The sequence below is a fragment of the Myotis davidii genome, unplaced genomic scaffold, assembly GCF_000327345.1.
Source record: "Myotis davidii unplaced genomic scaffold, ASM32734v1 scaffold299, whole genome shotgun sequence".
In the NCBI taxonomy this organism is placed as follows: domain Eukaryota; kingdom Metazoa; phylum Chordata; class Mammalia; order Chiroptera; family Vespertilionidae; genus Myotis; species Myotis davidii.
Window position 1 is genome coordinate 5,152,434 of NW_006293088.1, and position 12,174 is coordinate 5,164,607.

A 12,174-nucleotide genomic window follows, 5' to 3' on the forward strand; every position below is an offset into this window, starting at 1 on the left:
CTGCTGCAAGAGGACTTTCTGGCGCACCGGGGTCGACCCCACGTCTATCTGCAGCGCATCCAGCTCAACAACCCCACGGAGCGCGTGGCCACGCTGCAGACTGTGGGGCCCACCGCCGGGCCGGTCCCCAGGGCCTACACCAGTACCCTGGAGAAGGTGGGAGACCACCAGTTCCTTCTGTACTCGGGCCTGTCCCCGGTCCTTCCCTCGGGGCAGGTGCACCTGGTGGTGGTGGCCGCCAAGAAACTAGTGGACCGGCTCCAAGTGGCTCCCAAGACGCAACTGGACGAGACGGTGCTGTGGGTGGTGCACGTCTCAGCGCCGGTTAACCCGCAAGCGCTCAAAAGCAAAGCCGCCAAGGAGCTCAAGGTGCTCCAGGACCTGGCGCGGAAGGAGATGCTGGAGCTCTTGGAGATGCCGGCAGCCGAGCTGCTGCAGGACCACCAGCGCCTCTGGGCCCAGCTCTTCAGCCCAGGTGAGGCGTGGCAAGTGCTCGGCGCACAGTCCGCACCTTGCACCGGGGTGGACACGGTCCCCCTGCACGTGCCCCTCCAGCGTCCGCAGAGGTTAGACCTCGGGCGTGGCCTTTGGCCGGGGGCTGACCCTACTCCATCACTTAGTGTCTGTGGGACCTGGACCAGTAGCCTCGTCTTCCCGGACTTGTATTCAGTAGTAACAGGAGCACCCACTTCCGAGGGCTTTAATGAGATTCTGATGTAAGAATGTGTGTCATGGGTAGGTCTTTTTGTCCTTGTGGGGTGAGGCCTGATTTGAGCGAAATGGTTTAGAGCGGCGGTTCTCAACCTGTGCGTCGCGACCCCTTTGGGGGTCGAACGACCCTTTCACAGGGGTCGCCTAAGACCATCGGGAAACACATATATAATTGCATATTATTTTTGTGATTAATCACTATGCTTTAATTATGTTCAATTTGTACCAATGAAGTTGGGGGTCACCCCAACATGAGGAACTGTATTAAAGGGTCGTGGCATTAGGAAGGTTGAGAACCACTGGTTTAGAGGGTCAATTTGTAAAGGATAGAAAGGGCAGGCAGAGGGAGGCCTGGTCAACCCCCACCCAGATTCTTTCCTCAATTCCCTAGAGTCTGGTTGGTGGCAAGCACCGGCGTCATGGCATCCTCGAGGCTGAAGTGTCCTAGCTGTTGTGACTGCAGTTTTTTTTCACAAGGAGGTAGTGGGACCTCTTTCAGCAGGTGGGATGCTCTGCCAAAGGGAAGCTTCTTCCCCCTTGACTGTTTAAGAAAAAAAAAGTCCTGCTCTAGATGAGAGAGATGTTGGTTTGCCGGGGTCTATTGTCTGGATCCGTATATGTAGTTGCCCAGGGAATCTTTAATTCATTCAACAAGTGTTTGCGCGCCTCTGCCAGGGCCTGCTCTCCCCGGAGAAGACAGGAGGACAGAGCAAAGCACCTGGCTCATGGTGCTTGCTCAGACTCTGGATGGGAGGAAGACAAATATTATAAGATTGGAACTTTGAATAGATAAGAAAGTTAGCTTTCTAGAATCAAAAGTACCATGGAGAGAGGTTAAAAATACGTGATTGGAGGTGACTGAAGCGGGAGGTGGAAGTAGGGGGCAGGCTCCGTTTAGCTCCACTTGTCAGGGAGGCCTCTCAGGAGGAAACACTGAAGCCGAGACCTGAATAGCAAGGAAGCCGGCCAGCAGGCCATCGCCCCTGAGGCAGGAGCCAGATTGGTTGAATGGCCAGTGTGGCTGGCAAGTAGTGAGCCTGAGGGGGCAGGGGGTTGGGGGGGGTCAGACACGGGAGGCTGGCAGTGCCAGATCCTAAAGGGTCTTGTAGGCCTTAGTGAGGATGGTGAATTTTATTGTAAATGGGATGGAAAGCAGGGCAGAGCCACCACCTGGTGCACATTTTTAAAGGTCCCTGTGGCTGCTGTATGCAGAGTATCGACTCTCTGGGGGCAAAGGTGGAGCATGGAGACCAGACAAGGGGTTGTTGCAGGAGCCCAGGCGAGAGGAGGGTGGCTGGGGCCAGAGTGGTGACTGTGGAGATAAAAGTGGACAGATTCTGGAGCTGCCAGGACTTCCCAAGGACTGGCTGTGGGGAGGAAGAGCTCAAAGGTGACTCCTGAATTTGGGGGGAGGGCTTGAGCAGGTGTCTGGAGACCACTTAGGGAAGGATAGGCTTGGGGCTGGAAGAATTCAACCATGTCAGGTTCAAAAATGCCTGTCGTCCAGGTGGAGACACCAAGCAGGGCTTTGCTGGTTGGGCCTAGCGGTCATACAGATTTTGGAGATCTTGTGTTCAGATGTTAAAGCTACAGGACCGGCCCCGGCCAGTGTGGCTCTGTGTTGAGTGCCAACCCGTGAACCAAGAGGTGACTGAATCAGTTCCCAGTCAGGGCACAAGCCCGGGTTTCAGGCTCGATCCCCAGTAGGGAGTGTGCAGGGGGCAGCTGATCAATGTTTATATCTCTATATCCTCCTCCCTTCCTCTCTCTCAAAAATCAGTAAAAACAAACATTTTTAAAAAGCTGCAGGACTGGAGAGAGAGATGATGGAGTGGAGAAGCCCAGGGCTGGCCAGGGCGTGAGTGACAGTCCTGGAGTGGGACTTTTTACTTGACTCCATATGGTTGGTGCCAAGATCTGGCTCTGTCTGTGCTCTTTGGGGCTCTGGCAGGAGGCGCCACTGCCTTTTAATAAGATTTTAGGTTTCGGGCCCACAGGGCTCAAGTCAGTCACGTAAGGAAGCCAGGCAGGATGACGCTCTCTTACTCCCGGGAAACTGGATCTGCCTTTTCATCCCTCGGGACAGAAACTTTGTGTCTCTGCTGCTTGTGCTCACCATTTCGTACCATGCCATCCTCATTAACGTGCAATCTTGGTGGCGTTACAGGTGTGGAAATGAAGAAGATCACGGACGCCCACACCCCGTCTGGCCTGACCGTGAACCTGACCCTCTATTACATGCTGTCCTGCTCAACAGCCCCACTGCTCAGCCCCAGCCTGAGCCACAGGGAGCGAGACCAGATGGAGTCGACGCTCAACTACGAAGATCACTGCTTCAGCGGCCACGCCACCATGCATGCCGAGAACCTGTGGCCGGGCCGGCTGTCCTCCGTCCAGCAGATCCTGCAGCTGTCCGACCTGTGGAAGCTGACCCTGCAGAAGCGCGGCTGCAAGGGGCTGGTGAAGGTGGGCGCCCCAGGCATCCTGCAGGGCATGGTGCTCAGCTTCGGGGGGCTGCAGTTCACCGAGAACCACCTCCAGTTCCAGGCCGACCCGGAAGTGCTGCATAACAGCTATGCCCTGCATGGCATCCGCTACAAGAACGACCACATCAACCTGGCCGTGCTCGCGGACACCGAGGGCAAGCCATACCTGCACGTGTCCGTGGAGTCCCACGGCCAGCCCGTCAAGATCTACGCCTGCGAAGCGGGCTGCCTGGAGGAGCCCGTGGAGCTGACCTCGGCGCCCCAGGGCCACACCTTCCCTGTCATGGTGACGCAGCCCATCACGCCCCTGCTCTACATCTCCACCGACCTCACGCACCTGCAGGACCTGCGGCACACGCTGCACCTCAAGGCCATCCTGGCCCACGACGAGCACATGGCCCAGCAGGACCCCGGGCTGCCCTTCCTCTTCTGGTTCAGCGTGGCCTCCCTCATCACCCTCTTCCACCTCTTCCTCTTCAAGCTCATCTACAATGAGTACTGTGGGCCTGGGGCCAAGCCCCTCTTCAGGAGTAAGGTATAAAGCCGCGTGTCGTCAGAGCCCGAGGCCCGGCCTTGCAGTCTGCCCTGGTCTAGGATGGGGTGAGGCCTGGGCAGTCATGGGGTGCCCTCTAAGCCAGTGCCCTCAGCCTTTAAGTCATAGACAGGAGCGAGTATGTTTTGAAAGGACATTAAAATTAAAAAATGACTTTTGAAAGGAGACCATAGGAAGGGACAGCTGCGGATGGGTGAGCCCGCTGGCCCCCAGCAACCTGGGCAGCTGTCTCCCCCGCCCCCCACCCCAGATCAATCTCAGCACCTGAAAATAACTGCAGCACAGCCCTAGACTAACCTGAGGCCTCTGTCTAAGCTGCTGGCGGGACCCCCATCCTCACCCGGGCAGCCCCCACTGTGGGCCAGGGGGTCACCTGTCAGCACAGACAAGGCCATTCCCCTCAGTTCCTCAGACGGCTGTGCCCCGTGAAGCCGTGATTTTGACCCCAGTCGCTGTGGGCTCGTATCTGGACGAGATCTCGGGACATCAGGATTGATGTCTCAGGGGAGGTGCCTCCTGTCCTGTCACCCAGTCAGTCTGTGCTTTCTCACCACCAGGATTTCCTGGGAGAAAGACCAGGAGGGGGTCCATTGTTGGCAGTCACAGGAGGAAGCGCTAGAGGGGAGCTTGTTGCCCTGCCCTCCTCTCCGACTGAGAGTAGAGGAAGATGAAGGTCTAGGTCTGCTTCTCAAGTAGTTAAAGGGCCAGGGACCAACGCAGGAGAAACGCCGCATCACCTCCCCCGAGGGCTGTGCGGCCGGGCCTTGGAGAAGGAAGGAGCATTCGACCTGAAGGAGTGGGAAAAGGGTGGGAGGCAGGTCTGAGCTCCTCAAGCTTGAAGAACAAATTGAAAGTCAGATCAAAAAGAAAAGTGCAGACACCATCCGGTGAGCCTCTGGGCCTCCGCTGCAGTAGAACAGCTGCGGTTTGCATTGCGTGGGTGCAGCCTGTTTTGCCCCGGGCTGCTTTTCCCTGCTGGTTGGTGGGCTTCTCTGCTCTTAAAGTGGCATACACCCATTCACCTTGGTTCCCCACATAGTCAGGGGGACAAGCCAAACTGCCTTCCTGGGGCACTGCCCCCTGTCCCTCAGTTTACCTGTGCTAGAGCCGGCCACACCACAGCAGAGCGCGGTGGTCATTCTGCACCGGCCCAACGAGTCCCCAAACACCAGGTCCATAGTAGTTCTAGCCACTCCCTGGGCCGGGCGCTGTCTGCCACTCCAGGTCAGAGCCCGGCTGGGGCGCCACCAGGGCGGTCTCCATGGCCGGCTCCCTTAGTATTCCTGTAGCTGTCCACAGGATTGGCGGTGAGCAGTAACAACTTGTTTTGTTAATTGAACAGGAAGATCCCAGTGTCTGAGTGAACCAACAGCCCTGCTTTCAGCCACCAATTGCACAAGACACCCAGCACTGACACTCCTGCTGCTACGAACAAGGGATCCTTTGAAAGCACCCACCCTTTTGTGCCTTGTTGGGGACACCAGTGACGCAGAAGCGCGTGTGGATGGTCAGGAGTTCGCATTGGGGAGCGGGAGGGGAGGGGCCAGTGGACTTTTTGTAAGCTTTCGACTCAATAAAATGAACCCATATGGAAAATACTTGAAATTGAACTCACTCCTTCCACGTTCCCCCTTTCCTCTGCCCAGGAACTAGACCTCTTTTGAAAAGACTTGTCTAGTAAAAATTGTGGGCTTTTTCCTAATTTAATGTGTTCCTTCTTGACTGAATTTTTAATTTATTGCTGAGATTTTGCTGGATGGCGTTTTCTTCCACTGTAGACAGTGATTCTTGGTGGTGGTTTCTGGGCTCGCCGCAGGGGTGGCCTGTGTGGAGGGCTTGGGCCTCGGGTCACCCTCCGGTTTGCACAGTCCCTTTCCAGTGAGCCCGTGGAGATCTGTGTTTTGTATTTCTGGTCTTCAGGGGAAGTGTTTAACTTTCTAGTGATTGCTGATTGTTGGTTTTGAAATACCAAAGCTTTCTTTTGTTCTGTTTTTAAATAAATCTCTTTCAAACTTCCATGGTCGGTTTGTGTGTGGTTCGGTCACCAGACTGGGGTGGTGTCTGAAGCAGAAGGGCCAGCCACCTCCCCCCCCAACCCCTCCCCCCCATGTGAAGATAGGAATTCTTTTCCCACGTCTCCTCTCAGAGGCATTCACTCAGATGTGGAGGTGGCCATTTTTCTGCTCCCCTGGGGGGCTCCCTGGGTGGTCCTGCCCAGTGGGCTGGTCGAAGCATCACCTGGTCCTTTCCCTGCTATAGTCCCTGTCCCCCTACCTGCCCTAAATAGCCTAGGTTTGCCTGCCCTGGCTTCTGCTGGCTGTGTCCTAACTAACATCTGACCCTCCCTTTGTGGGGAGGAGAATGGAGCTGCCGCTGGTCCACAAAGGACTGAGCTGGGCGTGGCGGCCCACCGGCAGGCTGTGACCCTCACCGGGAAGCCTGGTGTGTTTGCCAAGGAGCTGAAGGGCCCAGGGCAGATGGCAGGAGACAGAGTAAACAAGGCTTTACTGCCAGCCCTGGCAGCCCCGGCCGGGCACCTTCCACTCCGCTCTGGGTAGTGCAGAGCTGAGAAACGCCTCCCACTCCCCAGCCTGGGTCAAGCAGCTTCGGTTTAATGCAAATACAATGACTAGAGGGCATGTCATACCCTCTGCCACACCCAGCTGCACCCCATGAGGTTTCTGCTCCCCCAAATGGGCAAGCCAATGACCCAGAAATCCATTCCTGTCATTTATAAGCCCCCTGGCCTATCTATAATAATAAAAGCGTGATGTGCTAATTAGACGAGATGTCTTTCCCGACGCTGGGGCTGCAAGGGAATCTCGGGTCCCGGGTGCCTGCTAGGTGCTGGAGGGAAGCCGGTGCCAGCAGCTAGGGGAAGAAAGGCCTACTCCTGCACGAATTTTGTGCATCGGGCCTCTAGTTGTATTATGGGAGCCCACACAGACTAAGACAAGCATGTTCTTCCAGGGAAGGAACAGAACTTTGCAGGGAGGATAACAAACCAAGAACCAGAGATTCACAGGACCTTAGATGAGGAGGGAACCGTAGAGCCTTCTTGCTCGAGTTCATAAGGTAGCTTCAAGGGGCCTGTAACCCCTGGAATTGCAACATGTACGTACATTTTTATTTATTTTTATGGAGAGGTTCTGTAGCTTCCCTCAGATTCTCAAAGGATGCCTGACTTTAAAAACCTTCAGAACAAGATGACCTGCACTGTGGGGTCTGGAAGCAGCAGTGGCCTGAGCTTCTGAGGTCTGGCCAGGGGTCTGGCAATTGGGCTGATCACCCCCGGCTGCAGGGCAGTTCTCCTCCCTGCAGAAAGGACTTGAGGGAGGGTGGGGTCATCTCAGCTACTGGGTGTTGCCAGTCAAACAGCCTCAACCTGAACAAGCTACCTACAGCCTGACACTCCTGGTTCCTGGGACTTGGGCCAGTGGAAGCTTCAGATAGTTGTTTGCGTCAGTAAGTGTTCATTGAGAATCCCCTAGCAGGCCATGCCTGTTGGCCTTTGGGTGACAAAGGCGGTGGGGGGGAAGTTACATTTGACGAATCTCTACTCTGTGCTTAAGTTCTTTTTTTAAAAAATATATTTTATTGATTTTTTACAGAGAGGAAGGGAGAGGGATAGACAGAAACATCGATGAGAGAGAAACATCGATCAGCTGCCTCCTGCACGCCCCCTACTGGGGATGTGCCCACAACCACGGTTCATGTCCTTGACCGGAATCGAACCTGGGACCCTTGAGTCTGCAGGCTCTATCCACTGAGCCAAACCAGTTAGGATTGTGCTTAAGTTCTGGGACGGCAGTGGCTATACCATCTCTGGGAAGCCAGAAACTAGCACAAGGCCTGGCACAGGGCAGATGTTCAGAGAATGCTCGTTTGTACGCATTCTGCCCTTTAATCCTTGTGTTTCAAATAATACTCCAGGGGTTGCAAGTGACAGAAAGCTTAATTGTAACGGGCTTAAACGAAAGGTCAAGTACTGATTCACATAACAATGGAGTGTAGTGCAATAGGAGCTTCAGGAATGGCTTGATCCAGACTCAGGTGACTTCACTAGGATGCATCTCTTGCTTCTGGTAGATGGGCTTCCATCCTCAGATTGGCTGCCCCTGTGGTAACAAGATGGCCAGTTACCTATCACAAGGCTGATGACCTCCTAGCAAGGCCAGCAGAGTCTGAGTCCCCGCATTCCTATTCAAAGTGCTCAGGCTCACCTCCCATTGGAGGGCCCGTCCCTGAACCAGTCACTGCCAGGTTGCCAGGGGCATGGTAATTAGATTAGGCCATTCAAGCCACCTCCTCAGAGCTAGGCAGGGATGTCAACCTCAAACCATTGAAAAATGAATAATAATAGGAGAGGAGTGGTTCCAAGAGGAAATTAGGGTACTCTTATCTTAATCTTCCTGATGGCCCAATGATACCATCTTGGGCTCTTGGGAGCCATTCCTGGCCCATATCTGGGATCAGCCATTTCTCTAAGAAACCTGCTTCCTTTATTTATTTTATCATATATATATATATCATCGATCAGCTGCTTCCTGCACACCCCCTACTGGGGATCGAGCCCACAACCCGGGCATGTACCCTTGACCAGAATAGAACCCAGGACCCATCAGTCCCCAAACCAGCTGGGGCAAACCTTCATTTGAATTGTTGACTGTAATCTGGGGGCTTGGAGTGCTTGTTACACTGGGTTCTGTTTTTGCCAAAGGTGAACAACACACAAGATAAAAACCCTTGCTGTAGATACACACCCAGCCTTCAGAGCCCAAAGAAAGCACTGGCTACAGGCATTTGATTCTGACTGACCAGAGCCGGTCATGTGAGGAGCAGCTTGTCTGGGGGAAGGAAAGAATAATGCCATCTTATCACCTGAATAGTGTGTGGGACCTACGGAGCAGGCTGGACTGTGGGTACCTGTCTCAGACTCCCTGAGCTTGGGCTCATGATTCTGTACACGAGAGTTGGCCACAGAGAACAGCGTGGGAGGCTGAGAAATGGAGCCCAAGGAAGGAACTTCGAGATAGATCCCCTCCGGCCTTTCCCGGGTATTCTCACACCATGGCAGGCTTCATGGCTGCCTAGAAGAAAGACTACATTTCCCAGCCTGCCTTGCAGCTAGGTGTGGTCAAGAAACTAAGTTCTGGCCCCAGCCTGTTTGGTTCAGTGAATAGAGCATCGGTCTGCGGACTAAAAAGTCATGGGTTCAATTCCGGTCAAGGGCACATGTCCGGGTTGCAGGCTTGATCCCCAGTAGGGGGCGTGCAGGAGGCAGCTGATCAATGATTCTCATTGATGTTTCTATATCTCTCTCCCCTTCCTCTCTGAAATCAATAATTTTTTTAAATAAAATAAAATATAAGAAGAGGAGTCTAGCCAGTGTAGCTCTGCAAAAGAAAGAAAGAAAGAAAGAAAGAAAGAAAGAAAGAAAGAAAGAAAGAAAAAGAAAAAGAAAGAAACTAAATTCTGGCCAATGGGATTGGCGAGAAAAAAAAATTAACTTCCCGCGCTGCGTTTTATCAAATACATTATAAACATCATCAAATGTTATTCTCATTCCTGTTTTTAACAAATGATCCAGTTCTAGTTTTAAGGCTAAATTACATTATCAGAAAAACAACATTTATAATTATAACATGTTATAGGAAAACTTCAAAAATTAAAAAGTTATTTAAAAAGCAGTGGAAACTTACAATACGTGCAACACTTAACAGAGTTGGAAAGGTGCTAGGACTCGCCTGGTATGTACCTCCTTGAAAAATATCTGTGGGTAGATATGCCCAAGAATCATCTTCCAATAAATTTAAGAAGTTTCATCTAAGGTCAGCGCAACAGGCTGTGTATACAGCCAATGTCGGAGCCAGGCCCCACCCACGCGACGCCCGGGAGCGCGTTCGCCGGTTGGTGATCTCCAACCTGTAAACATTTTGCGTACAAGACTCTGGACTTGGTGACCTAGTTTTCGTTTCTTACAGCAGCGCTGTTGCACCGGGCGTCCGGGAGCTCCGCGAGGGCGCCTTTCCGTGGGTAAATGACAAGTCAGATTAGAAACACGCACTGTCCCTCGGGTAACCAGTTTGCAAAAGCTCTGCCCTGTTTTATCCGGCAGCTTAGCATCCAAATAAAGACTAATTAATAAAGGCTTTATATTTAGTGTCCCCCTTCCAGTACAGACAAGTGAGCCGCAAAACCCCTTGCAAAAACCACTCTATTTTTTAACACCACTTAATAGCCTTGCAAACACAAGGCCTCAAAAAATTGATACAAAACTCAGAATTGTTCCTCTCCACGGAAATCTTTAGTAAAAGGCGAAAGATTTATGCGATCTGAAGAGAAACCAGAGTATGCCCGCGAACGCCGGCCCACATTGCTCGGGTAACTGTTACCCCTAATACTGTAATGGTGATTATTTACCCGGAAGACCTAATGACTTCTCTTCCCCCCACCAGACAATTCTGTGAGAGAGGTCTCATTTTGTGGGAAGAATAGGTCAAAGAAAATAAGAGAATCTATCTTTTTTTAGGTTGGAAATTGTTCCGATCCATGTGCAATGCACTGTGGGTATGCAAATGATCGCAGCCGGTTTCCGGAAATACCTTAAATAGTTCTTTCGTCTTGGTGCTGCAACTGGGACTACCACCAGGGGGCAGAGCGGAAGCCAGCTCTAAGAAATACTGTATAAACCTGAGCCTTGTCCAACCAGAAAAAGTCGGACTCTTTTATAATTGGCCCTCCAAGTAAAATTTCTTTTGGCTTTAAATAAATAAAATAATTAAACTTGTAACATAACATAAAACATGCGAATAATTTTCTTCATTTATTCATTAAACAAAAAACGCATTGGGCACTGTTCTAAACCCTGTGCTGGGCTCCAGGGGTAGAGCAGATCCCTCACATTTCATCTGCAAGGAGCATGCTATGTGATGGGGGCGCCAAGTGTGTGAGGTCAGCACCGATCACAGAATGTTCTCTGACATCTGGGCAGAGCATGAAAGGATCCACAGTCCAAGTAGGGTGCTGAGGGCATTCCAGCAGGCGGGCACAGTGCTGACGGGGTGAGTCTTAGGACAGATGGTCTCAGTACCAAGCTAAGAGCTTGGGTTTACCTAGAAGGAAAGGGAAGGCATAGAAGAGCTTTAAAAGAGAGTAGCGAGCCCTAGCCGGTTTGGCTCAGTGGATAGAGCCTCGGCCTGCGAACTGAAGGGTCCCAGGTTCGATTCCAGTCAAGGGCACATGCCCGGGTTTTGGGCTCGAGCCCCAGTGGGGGACTTGCAGGAGGCAGCCGATCCATGATTCTCACTCATCATGGATGTTTCTATCTCTCCCTCTTCCTTCCTCTCTGAAACCAATAAAAATATATTTTAAAAAAATCCTTTAAAAGTGATCAGATCAGTGTTTATTTTATATATTTTATTGATTTTTTTACAGAGAGGAAGGGAGAGGGATAGAAAGTTAGAAACATCAATGAGAGAGAAACATCGAGCAGCTGCCTTCTGCACACCCCCTAATGGCGATGTGCCCGAAACCAAGGTGCATGCCCTTGATCGGAACCGAACCCGGGACCCTTCAGTTCACAGGCGTCATGACGCTCTATCCACTGATCCAAACCGGCTAGGGCCAGATCAGTGTTTAAAACAGTGCTCTCACCGCGCTTGTCCCTGGATTAACCGAAGCACTCCTGGGTACCCCTTAGAGGTGCTTGGGTCCCACCCACTCCAGACCTATGAAAACTAAAACTACCGGAACAGGACCTCAGAAATACCGCCTGCTCTTCAGACTAGATGGGGGGTAGTGGGGGGGATCCTGGACCAAACCCACGTGTCCTGCAGAGGGCGCACCTGCCACCGGCTCCCGCGGAGGGGGGCCATGCAGAGAGGGACACGGGGTTGCTAAAGGAGCCACAAATCCGGGGTTTTACTTAAAATGTCCAGCTCTTTACATGTTCAGAATTAATTCAAAACTAAAAATACAAGACCAAACACATCTGTAGTGTGGATTCACCAGGCAGACTGCCTGGTTCAGGTTCGCAGCTAGAATTCATGTGCACCTGCTGTAAGCCAAGCCCCGAGAAATGCTTGGGGAGCCTTACCCCCTCCCCCCGGACAACCCTGTGAAATGTTGGAAAACCTGTTGTTCAATATATATAATGTCAGACAATATAAAATACAAAAATGACAAACCCGAATTTAATCAGGCCTGCAGAGCTGATGGCTAGTTTATAGGAAGTTTAGAGGACAGGGGAACACATGAAATTTGGAGGAAGAAGTATCTACCATGAGGGGGAAAAGTCAGATGAATTCAGGATGAGGGACATGCCTTAGGGCCCTGCTGCTGACTTCTCCCAGGTTCCTGGGGCCAGCGTCACCCAGGCCCCCTCAGTGGAAGCTGTGGGCAGTTTGGTTGGGAGAGGGAAGA

The 12,174-nt window shown here is 52.2% G+C and overlaps 1 protein-coding gene across 1 annotated transcript; it reads left to right on the forward strand.

The window, feature by feature from the left end:
* Positions 1 to 5,766, forward strand: KIAA2013 (KIAA2013 ortholog; the record flags this gene model as incomplete). The annotated part of the gene is made up of 3 exons (XM_006766794.2): positions 1 to 475; positions 2,879 to 3,732; positions 5,093 to 5,766. Coding segments are annotated over 3 exons (1,347 nt in total), but the record flags the coding sequence as incomplete, so codon positions are not given.
* Between the last annotated feature and the right edge of the window lie 6,408 nt (positions 5,767 to 12,174).